This window comes from Acipenser ruthenus, chromosome 8, assembly GCF_902713425.1.
Source record: "Acipenser ruthenus chromosome 8, fAciRut3.2 maternal haplotype, whole genome shotgun sequence".
Lineage (NCBI taxonomy): Eukaryota > Metazoa > Chordata > Actinopteri > Acipenseriformes > Acipenseridae > Acipenser > Acipenser ruthenus.
Genome location: NC_081196.1, coordinates 4,605,017 through 4,619,966, shown reverse-complemented (window position 1 = coordinate 4,619,966; position 14,950 = coordinate 4,605,017). Strand labels below are relative to the sequence as shown.

The following is a 14,950-nucleotide window of genomic DNA, read 5'->3' as shown; positions in this document are numbered from 1 at the left end:
CCATAGCTGTAAACTGCTGCATTGCCATTTGCTGCGTTTGGGCTATTGTGTACTCTGTATAAACCTCTGGGTTAATCGGCCATAACTTCAAAATGCTCCATCTGAATGTCAAGTAGATACTGAAGAGGGCACTATCCAAAACATTAGTCTACTTGACTTTAGTTGCTGGGGGTGCTTTTTGTTGGAAGAGAGATGCGTTCCCCAGACTTGATTCAAACAATACACAGCTGTGGTCAGCCTAGGTGGTGCTGTGGGTCACTCAGTTCATTGAGATCATCAAACACAGTTCAAGCACACTGATTCAGTCAGGACATGGCAGTACAGCATGGATCTGCGTGGCTGTTATACGAGTCAGTCAGCAGGGAAAGCGATGGATTGGAAAGCAACACAAATGCATGGCTCCTTACTCTAAATGCACAGGCACTCGGACTTGATCTTCACGAGTTTAATAGAAATCTAGTTTCAATGTAGCTGGAGTTGCAGGCAATGTGTGAGGCTGATTATGGGTGGCTGGTTTCCTGTCTTTTGTACAGCGTTCTTGGAATAGATGGTGATAAAACAAACCTGTACAATATTTAACACCTACTGGCTTTGCCCTGGCTGCGTCAGGCCCTTTTAAGAGATGCCTGTGTGTAATATGTGCATACGTCCACCTCATCTGGGTAAGATGAGCCAAAGATTAAGTGTTGAAGACAAATGATGTGTGATTTAACAGCCCAGTGCTCTGCCAAGTCGACACAGACTCCCAAAGCACAAGACAGACCAACGCACACAGCGCTCCGGCACCGCTCTGCTCCCTCAGCATCCACCTGCGTCTCAGCTTGTCTGCACCTCATTAGTTTTAGCTGGGGAAAAGGAAATTAAACAATAATATTTCCACTACACAAGAGATGTATAACAACATTGCAGTTCATCAAGAGCATGGTTCTCATTAGTGATTCCACACAAGGGATATTTTCTTAGCTGTTTCTGGAACTCAACCTTCCCTTCCCTAGATGAGCTCACAGATGAACATTGCACTGCACAGACGCTCTCTGTCTCTGAGGTGCAGCAGAGCAGGAGTGAGAATCCAGTTTGGTAACCCTTGTCTGCAGAGACGTTCTTTAAATATTTCAATTTATTTTAATTTGAACAAGAATTACAAGTACTCTCATATATATATATATATATATATATATATATATATATATATATATATATATATATATGTATATATATATATATATATATATATATATATATATATATATATATATATATATATAAAGCTTTTCTATCAGTATACATTTGGTAGAAAATTAAACTGCAGCTGTATTCTATAATTCCCTCTGCAAAGTTTCATTACTGGTGATACCCAGTGAAAAATGAACCGTTTCATTGCCAGCAATAGAGACCATATGCTTTGAAGCAGGGTCTTCCCACTTTTCTTTTTGTCTTGGTGCACACCTGTATTCTAATAAATATCTCAGTAAAGTTCCATTACAGATGCTGTTAAAAAAATAACCTTTTCACTGCTACACTGTTTACAAACCATTCGACTGCACACTGCAAGTCTGTCTGGGTTATTTTTTCCCCCTGTGCAAATTTAAAAAAATAATAATAGATACTGTTTACAAATCCTCTCCATTTAATACGATTAGGATAACTTCAGCATTGTGTGTCTAAACGCCTGGCTCAGGTGTTAACAGAGATATGTGTGTTTACTACACCTCCGAAGCAATACTGCAGGAATTTGCATGGGTGTATCTATCTTTCATATTCTGGGTAGCACGGTCTGGCCGATTGGAATGTAGCAGGTATTATTTTTTTGTTAAATTAAATATAGAATTGTATGCATGTGGTCCAAGAGGTCCCATAACTGGACTGGGGCCAGTGTACCTGCCCTGCACATGCATTGTGTTCTTAGGAAAGCATGCATGTACAGCACAATGTACAGTCTTCAAATCAATAAGCAAAGTTTATATGCAGTATTCAGCCATTTCACTTCAGTAGGTGTCGTTGGTTAGTGCATGTCTTCCTTCTGTACAGATAACCGCAACACCACACAAAAGCATGTTTTTCATCACTTAATTATACGTTCCTGGACACACTAGACCAGTGTTCCTAACTAAAGTGTGGCGCACCACCTAAGTAACTAAATTGTTGGAGGACACAGGGCAAAACTATATAATCACATTTACTCCCCAAAACATTTAAAATTGCAGTTTTTTGTCCTATAACAAACATCACAGAATCTCAAACTGATTATGTAGGTCCCAAGTGCTTCAGATGTGTAGGCTGGTTAAAGCAGCATCTCCTTTGTCAAAACCCCATCATCTCGTAGTAGTCTAGATTTATTTTGCAACATTATTACAAAAGTATTATACTTTCCATACACCCCCAGTACACAATGCTGCATGGCTGCCGACCACATGTATATGACAAGTAGGCTGTCAATTGAATTGCCCTGGGTTGAGGTATAACTATATTCACCCTTAACTTTAAACACATTTGTCTACCAGACTAAAGCGGTTCTTAATTTTACTCTTAACAACTTTATACCCCAGAAAGACAGAGACACAGTGGTGGTGTTTTCGACAATCACTTTAACTGTACTGGTATGTAAATATGTGCTATTCATGGTTCAGTGTGCAGCTTTAGTGCTTGTGTTGTTTTTGTGCTAATACACTGCTATTGCTAAACCGAACTATTTACATTCTTATTTTGGGTCGCATCCAGTCTTTTGACATTTGACAATGTGTTGGGATTTTAGCAGGAATACATTTGCATTAACTGTGTTGACCTTGCATGGCAATAACATCTGAACGTCTTTAAGCACTTCTGTTTTGGTATGTTTTCCAAAATACAACTTTTTGACATCTTAGGTGTTGTGCTACAGTATACATGAATTCCCAGCAACACAAGGAATCTGCAAATGAAAACGGAAGCACTTACAAATAATGAAATACAGTACTGTCGTCTTTTTTCTTTTTTTACGCCAATAATTTGAAATAGTTAAGATAACTACAACAATTCCACAAGTTAACAACACTGCAGTGTTTTGAACAAAGGAGGTGGAATGTGGCAATGTAAGGTGCAATTCTACTATAACAAGTGTTTGATGTTTTATATTTTAACATTGATTACAATCGTATGTGCATACAATGCCCAAGCAAAGTACAAACCAGGGGTTTCAATCTTGAAATTGATTAATCACATGCATAGAAACAATCAAGTATAATATGGAATTGTAATAATAGTCTACCCCCTTCAGTAAACTTTTAGTTTTAAAAGGAAGTCTAAAATACCTTGACAAAGACTGTATTCATTATTTAAACTGGCTTAAGGTGTTTAATGAAATTGCTGCAGTTGTGCTGTATTTAGTCTTTTCTATTGCTAATTTAACACTCACACTCGCACTCAGAAAACTACCCTGCACATCTTCGAATGAAATTAAAACATCATTACAGTCTAACCTGAAATATCTGCAAGGATAAGTTGTTGCAAAACAGCAATAATTGTAATCAACAAAACACGTCTTAACTAAAAGCACGCCTCACGTTCATTGTGGTCCTGCTTTTTTGGTGTGTCTACTGTAGAAACGTCTCCAAAGCTTTACAAAAGCTCCCACAGTAAGAAAAACAAAAAAACAACAAAAAGAAAATTCAATACAGGAACAGAATTTGGAACGTTTGTATGCTACAAATAATATTACCTTCATATATTACCCGTGTCAAATCCTGTGTAGAAATATATTTAACATCATGTAACACAGGGGCAAGATAATCATCTTGTTCTAATGTTCTTGTTATAATCAAGTTAATATTATCTGTAGTGTAAAGTGACCCCCCTCCCTGTGCTGAGGCAGACGGCGCTGTTCCTTAGCGCTGCTTGGTGACGATGAGGTTTCTCAGCATGTCAAAAGAGTTCCCATCAGGCTGCACAGAGACAATGCCCTGTTCCTCAGACTCAACCTGCAGGAAGCCGCAGTCGTCCAGACCCACGATGCATGCCTGCGGGCCCTGCTCGCTCCACAGACGCACCCGGGTACCACTGGACAGGGAGAACACAGGGAAAACAATCGGGATCAGTTTGTTAAACACGCGTTTACACATTTAAAAGACATACAGTAGTTGATCACCTTTATAAAAGTTTACCATAGTAAAAGCATAGCAAAGTGGAATAAAGCATAGCAAAAGCATAGTAAAGCATAGGTAAGCATGGCAAAGAACAGAGAGGTATGGTAAACATATTAATAAACATGGCAAACTATGGTATATGCATGGTATAGTACAACCATGGGAAAACTGCAGAAATATCGTGCAAAGATATTGCGGTTAACTTTTATAATGGCAAACAGGTCTTGGATGAAACAGTGCTGTGGTGCTAATGGTACCTGTGCACCCATCTCTTGTAGTAGAGGGGCAGAACCCCAGGGGCTCCCTTCTCCTGGAAGGCATCGATCAGTCTCTCCAGCACGGTGACACTGCGGCCGATCAGCTGGGCTGTGCTCAGGGCTTTCAGAGCGCTCCCGTTCTCCTTGTTGTACTGCACGATCAGGTCATTGATGCAAACCGTGGGGTTGCTGTTACTCACATTGAAGCCGCAGCCTGAAAGAAATCACAATTCTCCAAACTCGTCATTTATTTAGTGACCGCTAGAGAACGTCTTAACCTCTTTAAAGTTGCTATATCCTGATGCAAGTGCAATGTTGTTTAATATCATGGTAAAAGAAACATGTGGTAAAGCCTAACGAAAGCATGATACAGTAAATCCCACATGATAAACAATGTAAAACACATGGTAATCCAGGGTAAATGCATAGGCTATGCATGGGACATAAGGTTATAAATGAGGGGGGTAATAAGCAAATAACATGTACCAAAATGTTATTTTAATACACATCAGATAACAGCTAGCTTATCACTAAATTGTCACCACATTATCATGATGAAAGCATGGGAAAAATGAGTTGGCAAGAGGAAGAAACTAAAACTAAAAACGGTGCGTGTCAGACTTTTAACTTACCAACAAGTGCATGAAATGTGTTGCCCATCAGTGTCGAGGTGACCAGAACACCCCCCAGTTTCATCAGGGCGCTGTAGTAAATATCATTCGGCCACTTCACTCTGAGGTCGATATCCTACAAGACACAAACAACAAATAAATAAGAGTAGCGGAGGCCATTTGGCTCATCGATGCTTGTCTGGTTCCTAGTTGTGTCTGAAGAGGATCCCAATGATTCCTCTTTGCTGTAGGTTAAATAAATCCAGTTCCTTCAGCCTGGCGCGGCTATGTTGACAATCGCAGAGCACTCAAAATGTTTCAGGTTTTGCATATTATTTCTTTATTGCTCTCCAAACTCAATGATGAAGTGTGAGGATCTTGCTGCCAAGTCTAAGGCTCCACGGTTACACACAAGGACCCCAGGGGACCAGCACTGCCGTGCATGCAGCGCATATTTCTGAGGATCTTGCATGATTTCCATGTATTTAGTCGGTTTTTGGGCATGCTCTGGTTCATCTGTAGCTCTGTTTGTAGTGGCAACGCTGCTTTTTTTCTTTTGCTCACATCTCGCATCTACAGCTGTGGCCAAAAGTTTTGCATCACCTAGAATTTTAGGATTGAGACCTAATTTAAAAAAAATTAAAAAAATAACTACATGAACATAATTTAGATGTTTTATTTAACATCATGTAATCAAGAAAACTACAAACTGATATCGCAAAATTCTTCCAAAAAAAATAAAATAAATTTATGTGAAATGATGCGTGTTATTTTTTTCACGTGATGTAATACTTCCCCTGCAGTGTGCTGTTAAAGCCCCAGCCATGCTTCAGCCAATCTCAGAAGAGCGGGGTACTAAACACAGTCCCTCAAATGCAGTGGATGCTGCTCATCAAGCAGCGTGCAAATAAGCCATGTTGATTTGTAAATCTTTCTTTTTTTTTTTAAAAGCATGACACATAATGATGAGAGAAGTTTAACTACAACTGCAAAGAGAAACTGTGACTGTGAGACGTGTGCGGCACGGCGGCCGGTAGTGCAACGCTGACACTGTGATGCTCGGGTAAGCGGGATTTGTAGTGTCTGAGATCGGAAATCTGGTTTGGCAACACGTTTCCACTTTAGCACGACGCAAAAAAAAAAGAGTGCTAACAATGAAATGCACGTCTAGTACAAGGGACACGTATAGGAGGCACAGAATAATATAAAACAACGAAAAAAAAAGACAAAACACAGAGTAGAATATTAATCACAGGACCAACTTTAGAGGCTTTACGTGTTTGTTTTTCTTTTTTATTCTCCCCATCAGTTACAGCATGGTGAGTTGAAGCCCATAGGGAGCGGACTCAGTTGCGTGACTTTCTACTGGTTTCACAGACCCTGTCGAGCACTAATCCTGGATTTACTAATGTATTATTAGGTAGAGTAGTTCAAGATTAGTGCCAATTGAGATCTGTGAAACCAGCCCTTTGATACATAACAGCTGCATAGTATAACCTGGTTAAATGCATTTATTATATTTTGCAGAATGCTTGGTTGGATGCAGCTTTTCTGATAATTGATTACTCTGAACACAGGATTAAAATGACAAAGACATACCTGATACCCAGGCAGGGTCCGGACTGCCTCCACCACTGCCAGAGCTACCAGGTGCTGAAGGAAGGGAATTCTCTGCCCCAGTGGGGACTGCACTGGGACCCGGACATGCAGTGTGAACAAGGCACTCCCCAGAGGACTTAGCCATGCATTCCCTCCACGGCCTGGGAACACACACACAGTCTGAAATTGGGGCTGCATAAACTGATAACCAGAGCGATGCAAATCTTACTGTTTTTTAAGAAAAACTAGAACTAAATAAAATCTAATGCAAGTTGCTCTCCTAGGCCCTTTGTTTTGTTTTCTAATTGTAATAACTCTTGACATAAATTGGAGTAAAACAAGTTGGGAGTATGATTATATGGCCTTATCCGTATTAGACCGGTCCTTAATTTGCTTTTATTAACACTCTTTATACACTTAAACAGCATGTGGATTCTGATCGTCTACATGGGGGTAAAATTCTAAGTTACAGAACAGTTTAATACCAAACATCTTGACACAACACAACATCTTGCATTCCCTCAGCAATTTTGCAATCCAGATTAAATCACTGATGAAAATAAAAGAGACACATAATAACAGCAGTGAATTAAAATTTCTCAGGCATGTTAGGCAGGGACAGATTTTTAAAAAGCCTGGTATGCATGAAGGACTAATAACCTGAAGCATTTAATGCCCAGAGGTTAACAGCAGCCGAAAAAGAAACAGAAAAGAGAAACTGCTGATTGGAACTACTGACCTTTGCCTTGTGTCTGCCGGCCTGCTATAGCTATTAACCCCATTTCCTGTGGCAACTGAAGCATCATCCTGTGAATTGTGGGAAAAAGCAATCAGTTAGAACAAGAGAGGGGAAAAATATGGAGAAATTCTAAAGGTGGAGGGAGGGGAGGGCTCTCGGTGTTTGTATTCACTCTGTTTATGATGTCAAGAACTTTTGGTAAATCATTTAATCCTTAAAGCAAATATTCCTTAGAAGCAGACTCAGGTGTATCACCACCTGCACAATCTGGGCAAAAACACATACATTGTTTGTCAGTTTTCCACACTGAATCATTTTGTGTATTAGGCTTTTTTTTGTCTCCAAAAAAAAAACAGAAAAATGATCACATCCACCTGACAACAGCTCTCACACAGATTAAGACAGCACACTGCAAAAAAAAAAAAAAACTCTTTGGCCGCTATTATAAATACACAGCGCATTTTGCAGTTTCTTATGCATATTCCGTCAAAAAAACACACAGGGGCTTGTTTCAATTGCTACCAACACACTTCACTTTTACTGACCCAGACTGTAATTGAACTGGAGACCTTGGGGTGAAAGGATTCATATTGCATTGCAGTAGTCAAATAAAAAAAAAATAATGAAAAAAAAAAAAATACACTGCCTACTTGACCTTTATGTCAGCATACATTAACTGCAGGGCTTTGCAAATCCAAAAGACGAAGCAGGAGCATGGACATTTCAACAGGCAGACACTCTTAGGATATGAAATGTAATACAATCTGTGGAAGGTTTCTCAAAGCTGTGGCACAAAGCGGTACATTTGTTACACAAAGACATGATTCCCTGACACTGCTTAATCTTGCACATTCTTCCGTAGTTAACTGTAGGGAGAGACACAGGCTTCCTCCACACCTGCAGGGCACTCTGACACACTCTTTGAAATGCAGTGCCGTGCTTTAGCTACCACTTGCAGCAGTATGGGGAGGGTTGCAAGTTACATTGCTTAGCTCTGTTATAACTAAGGAAGACATCTAAAAAGTTACAAAGGTGGATAACATCTTTTAATTATTACTTGTCTGTTTTATTTTCAGCTTTAAATCAATTCTACACATGAAAGATTTATTTTATTCCAAAAAAATAATTTAAATTTGTTACATTTCTGTCTATCTAGTTTTACCCCATAAGCTCTTTCCTGGTTAATATGTTTCTTCTAAAACTGGTCTCAGGATTTTTCCAGGAATCAACTAAAACACTTTCTTCAGGCACTTTGACTCTGTAAATCCAAACAACAAAGTTAAATATTAACATCACAAAATCCGCTGCTTGACCTTTTGAACTTCAGTATGGTGCAGTATAAGAAAACCGAATTTTGGACATCCTAGCAAAAAGTTAGTTTTAAAAACCAGATTAAACGGATCAATAGTTAACTTTAAAATGCAAATACTTCTCTACCGTGGGTGTGGCATCTCATTTCTCAAGAGTCTGTTGGGATAACATCCCTGTGGTGTCACTTCATTTAGCAGACTCATGGCATGATGCTGACTGTATGCTCAGTGAAGCTTGGCAGTTTTGTCCTCTACGCAACAGAGACACCTACTGCCAGAGGCGGTACTGCACCTGCTGATGTCAGCAGGCACACAGACCAGGGGAAGCGAAGAAGCAGGGTCAATTTTGAGGAGAGGCACTTCAAAGTTAATTATTTGCCAGGGATAAAGGTTTTAGCTCAAGGAAGCAATAGTGTTTTTGTATTATATTAATAATAATAATAATAATAATAATAATAATAATAATAATAATAATAATAATAATAATATTTTACAAGAAATACCAAATCAGATAATATTTTCAACCTTCCTGAATATGTAAAAATGGATTCTAAAAACCATATGGTGCACCTTTTAATTCGAATGAGATCTTGAAACTCAGCACATTCTCACCACAGCTTAAAACTGGGCACAATTCTGCAGTGCTTATAAAAGGTGCATTAGTGAGTTGGAGCCACCACACTGACCAAAACTGATACCTTCTTTCCCATCCAACTTGTGTTGTTCTTAGTTAAAACTTCTGCCAGGTGGAAAAGTTTAATTTTAATGAAGGCTAAAAAAAACACAAATACCCTGGGTGCAAGCAGACACTTTGCAAGATTAAGCCATGTCTACTTCTTAAATATCAACATTGTAAAAACTCTTTTTTTTAAGTTATGTAAATTTTGGCTGACCCTGTCTGGAAGGCTGGGGGGGGGGGGGGTACAGTCTGTAAAAATAATAGTAACTGTACATGTATTGTGAAGCCCCTGCCATGCCTCGCTGAACATAATGGGGGGGCCTCTTAGGTTCTAGGGTTACAGCCTTGAACTGGATATTAGCAGGCAGACAGAGATCTGCAAGAATTACCTCTCCACCGACTCTCGGGTGGGGGGGTGGGGTGGTCCAGCCACATGATTTGATAGAATTTGAATTCTGGAATGATTTTTTCAACAGTATAAGAAAAAAATAAGCAATTGCCAAAAAAGACACACACTCAAAATGGGTCTTACGAGCACAAGTCAGACCAACGGGGGTTACTCAAAACTCTTGTGTTAGTAACCTGAGTTAATGAATTATTTCTGGTTGTAAAGCCTGTAGGAACATGCTATAAAAGGATGCGAATGTTATTTGTCTAGGTCATCCACCACGCGGGAAAGAACTAAACCATCAGGCATCTTTACCACCTCCAGAAACTTTTCTTACTATGTAAGGCACAAGTTAGATAGCTTTTCATCCATTCCTGGTTTTACTGTGTGTTTAATAAGACGCACCTGCGATTGTTGCCTATACACTGTGGTTAATCAAGCTCTTATTAATAACTGGGATGAGAGAAACTGATTTCCATCCCTGCATACGATTTACTGTACGTAGGGGTAGGGGACTTTTGGATTGGTAACTCCTTTACCCGCCCCCAAGGGTTAAAGTGCCCCCTACTCAGCAGCCAATACTACTCGTTGCACCACCCAAATCTCCTGCAATTCACCCATCAACACACAGACCAGGTAAAACCTTGCTTAGCTTCTTATAGAGAACACGATCAGATTCCAAGGCGGTATGGCTACTGGATGCAGCATGAGGGACTAGAACTGAGTAGATGCAGCACTGACAAATAAAGTCTGCAGCCAGCTGGTTTTGAGAGGAAAATGCTGGTGAAAATGCCTGGTTTCCTTTTTAAATGGACTATCACCCTTCCACACGCCCACAAATGAGTAGATTTACTGTCCTTAAATTGATGTCTGTTTAAGTAACAACGTATGCCTACATACGTTGGGGCAGCAGTGTGGAGTAGTGGTTAGGGCTCTGGACTCTTGACTGGAGGGTCGTGGGTTCAATCCCAGGTGGGAGACACTGCTGCAAGGTACTTTACCTAGATTGCTCCAGTAAAAACCCAACTGTATAAATGGGTAATTGTATGTAAAAATAATGTGTAAAATAAAAATAATAATGTAATTGTATGTAAAAATGTGATATCTTATAACAATTGTAAGTTGCCCTGGATAAGGGCGTCTGCTAAGAAATAAATAATAAATAAACATGTACTCTAGAGGCAAATTGTGTGCAGGCCGATGTCTTGAGGGACAGGACTGGAAGATTCCATGTAGAGGTTAATTACATGCTTTTTTTAAATACACTTGGACCTATATAGAGAGAAAATAAAAATACTTTACATGCTTATTTCAGGACTTCAGAATTGTACTTCTCAAATTCAAACTCATGAAAAAGGACACATCTGCTTTGTTGCCAAGAAGCTGCCACAATGTGTTTAAAAATGCACAGAAAACATAAAACCTGGGAGGTACACTGTCAGAGGGCTTCAGCATTGTGAAGCAACAAGTACGTTGTTTGCGTTTGTGAAAGGCAGTTTCATGCATAAATATTCAAATCCTTCTAGCACTATCAAGCACTGGGTGGTAAATTTGAATACCGTCATCCAGAACACAGTAGAACGTCAAAGCATAAACAGCATTGCTGACATTGTTTATTGCATACAATTTTTCAAAACTGAATGTGTTTAATGTTTAAATCTGCCAGCTGCATTTGTAAGCCTTGGAAACTTAAACCAGTGTTCTACACAGAACCAGATTGGCATGTACCTAACCGTGGGTAAGGAACTGGTGCTAATCATGTTCAGTGAAACCAGCCCATAGCGATATCCTTCCCTTTATTATTTAAATGACTTAAAAATGTTTTTATATGTATACAAGGAATGAGGTTGTATAATGTTTTGGAATGTGGTTGGTTTCTTCTAAAATAAATTAATAGTGTGGGTGTTTGTTTTATATCAATTAAAAAAGGACAGAAGTTCACTGCCCTCTACGGCTCTGTTTTTTTAACTCTTCTTCCCTTTCTTTTTTTAGACAGTAATCTGTCACAATGATTATATAATGCTGCTTTACCAAACCATTATTGAACATGCAATACCTGGTCTTTTTTTTTCAAATATATTTTACTTTTGTACACCGAGTTTATAAAAGTGGGGAATGTGTTAAAAAAATAGCTTCAAACTTCACAAAAAAAGGACACTGTGCCTTTCTTTTCACAAAATCCCAGAAAACAACTGCTATTTATTTTATTTTTTTTACCGCGTGTAACAAAAAGATCGATCGCATCCCTCCACTCGTACATTTCTTGGCCAGACTAACAATAACAGCTAAGAAGCAGTGATACCAGTTGCTCCCGGTTCCTGTTTCTGTCTTTATACAGGCTGTGCAGTCGGCAGGAACATGACCTCCCAGCTCTGCGGCGGGTTAAGCAGCCTGATTGAGTGCTGCTGCTAATTGAGAGCTTGTACTGTCTGGCAGGACCACCGGAGAACCCTGTGCACTTGTTCGTGATGACGGCACCTCCTTTGCAAATCAAGCCCTGATGAGTGCAGGCAGGGGGCCCAGCTGGTCCTCTGGAGTCCTTCAACCAAATAAATGAACTTTTAATAAGAACATCAGTGCCTAACAAGGCAAGGAGGGCCAGCCATGACCTCCTTCTCAAACCGCTAGTGTACTTGCAAGCCGTCGAAATCGAGCGCACCTAAGGGAGGGAATGATTCAACCGAGTGTTGCCTAGGGTATAAGAAAAAGAACAAAAATAAAAAAATCAAAGATTGCTTTAAAAGTAATGCCAAGAACGGTGAGGATATAATGATGACCATCAGTACAGTGCAGTCGACACCAGTGTAATCTCAAACCACTTTTTTATAATTATGATAATTCATTAATACAGTGCTCCCTCCTTATTTCAATAATTCACGCTTAGGCCATGTTGACAGCTATTGTGTACTGCACTGTGCTTTACAAGACCTCTGATTGCAAATGAACAAGGAAGGGACTTGTTTTGAAGCAAGTCAGGATTCAAAATCGAACGGACAATGCATACACAAATCAGATTGACAAATAAGTCCTGCAATGACATTGATGGACTGACCTGTGTTTTATTTTTCAGGTGAATAAAATACACATTATGTTATTATTAAAAGACAAGAGCATTTTGAAACGTGGATCTATTCAAACATGAAAACCCCAAGTTTGTCCCAGCGCTAGTGTATATAAAGCCACGTTACCTGAAGGTTTTGTTCTAATTTAAAATTGAAACCTGATAAACATGATGCCCAATGAATTTGTCTGTTAAACTGGCATGGAAGCAAAATATCTATTTTCATGAACAGTATTTGATACTTCAATAAAAATGTTATGGCACAGGAGAAGGCTTAAAAGGGGTCTTAATGTAAGGACACTTGCAAAGAACACCATTATCCAAAAAAGGGGAAAGTGAGGTAACGGAACCAAATAAGGAGGTGTGTGTGTTTACATACCGAGTCAGTTACCACGGAAACTATGGCTTCCTGTCACCTCCATGTATACAAATAATTGAGACTTCAAACCCATATCTGCGATATGAATAAAGAATCTCTGACTTGGGTGTTTTTTCCCCCCAGTCAGATGCAATTTCCTCATTACCTTCTCTGTATTTGGGATGCAATATCCAAGATCCCTGACGTCCCCAGGTAACAGTTCTTTCCTGTTGCTATGGGAGAATTTCACAAGATAGGATGACATCAAGTGTGCAGGGATAAGATCAATCTATCTCTCTCTATATACACACATACTGGATTCTGCAGAGTCAACGCACCGGTTTAAACAATCGCAATCGTATTCTAATGCTGTAACCAAAAGCAACAAACCTGTGCCAAGGACATAAAGAACATTGAACAGAGAAATCTCGTTTGGACATTGTTTATACACTTCATGAACCCGGCCGGCTCCTCTGAAGAGAACATATAAACTTATACCGGCCTACACCTGTAATTTTGCCCCTGCCTGAATCAACACTTGGAGACATGTATTATTATTATTATTATTATTATTATTATTATTATTATTATTATTATTATTATTACTACTGAATTCCCAGTAAGTGCGGGTCATCAGCTCGTGTTGATTAAGTCCCTGCCCTTTGTACACACCACTCGTCGCTACTACCAATTGGATGGTTTAGTGAGGCCCTCGGATCGGCCCCGCCGGGGTCGTTTGCATCCCTGGCGGAGCGCCGAGAACACGATCAAACTTGACTATCTAGAGGAAGTTAAAGTCGTAACAAGGTTTCCGTAGGTGAACCTGCGGAAGGATCATTAACGGGACTACTACCTTTGTCAGTTGTATTATCTGAACTATTTGCGTCAAACAGTCACCCACTCCTTGCTAAAACAGTTTCATTTCATGATCTGCAGCCTGTATAGAAACATGCTACAGACCTATTTCCTTTTTAATTGGTTTATTAAATGTTAGTACATTAAAATGTAAATCTTCTGATGCTCTATGTCTTATTTAAGAGAAATGTTCAAAACAGAACATATTCCACCCTTAAAAAAACACGGGCCGATCAACCCATTTTTTTTAAACCCTAAAACTTTAAATGAACAAAACCGGACAAAATCAGAACCCCAATCCATAATCCACCTGGCTCTGCTGCTGCTAAGAAAAAAGGGCATCTATTTTTAAATCAAAATGAGCTGCTTTTAGTGGAGATTGTTTTATTTTTTATTATTTCCTCTTTCCGCGCTCTCTGCCGATCTGACCTCACCAGAATCAATCCAGGGTGGATTAACATGCAAAGCAGTGTTGAATTAATTTCTGAAACGCAAATATGAGATCAGCCTTGGATCACACAAAACAGCTCACTCCTAAACACGCTAATACTCTTAGACACTCAATGAGAAGCCATCAATAAAAGAGAGATTGGGGGGGGGGGCTGAAGTGAAGAGCAATCTATAAGGCCAGCAAAGACTGGGCTGGCTCTGCAGCTTGGGCTAATGCATTCCTCTAGAAGTTAATCTCATTTTGAAAGCACATGCACTGAGAAGGACAGAGGTCGTCCCAGACTGAGAAACTAAAAATGCATTAAAAGAATCTCGACAATGCCAAGAAAAAGGCACACAATTAGCAATTAGATCCTCACAATAGTTGATTTTCACAGCAAGTGCAATGTATCAAAGGCGGCCTCCCCCCCTCCCCCCAATCCCTCCTTTATTGGGCGCAGACAGCGAGTCTTAGAATTGAACAGCCTCATTGCAAGACAAATGCCTGTTTGTTACATAAGTTGGTAGAGAAATGTGAGGCTGTTA

General features: G+C 39.6%; 1 protein-coding gene across 1 annotated transcript in view; it reads right to left on the bottom strand.

Annotated features, from left to right (window-relative positions):
• Window positions 1-2,317: 2,317 nt before the first annotated feature.
• Window positions 2,318-14,950, bottom strand: part of LOC131737684 (biotin--protein ligase-like) — a 40,686-nt gene continuing 28,053 nt past the window's right edge. The window contains exons 7-11 of the mRNA XM_059028178.1: window positions 7,325-7,392; window positions 6,586-6,746; window positions 5,008-5,122; window positions 4,376-4,589; window positions 2,318-4,032 (exon numbers count right to left, since the gene is read on the bottom strand). Of these exons, the coding sequence (XP_058884161.1) occupies window positions 3,861-4,032; window positions 4,376-4,589; window positions 5,008-5,122; window positions 6,586-6,746; window positions 7,325-7,392 (730 nt within the window). The 3' untranslated portion in view covers window positions 2,318-3,860. The remainder of the gene's footprint in view (window positions 4,033-4,375; window positions 4,590-5,007; window positions 5,123-6,585; window positions 6,747-7,324; window positions 7,393-14,950) is intronic.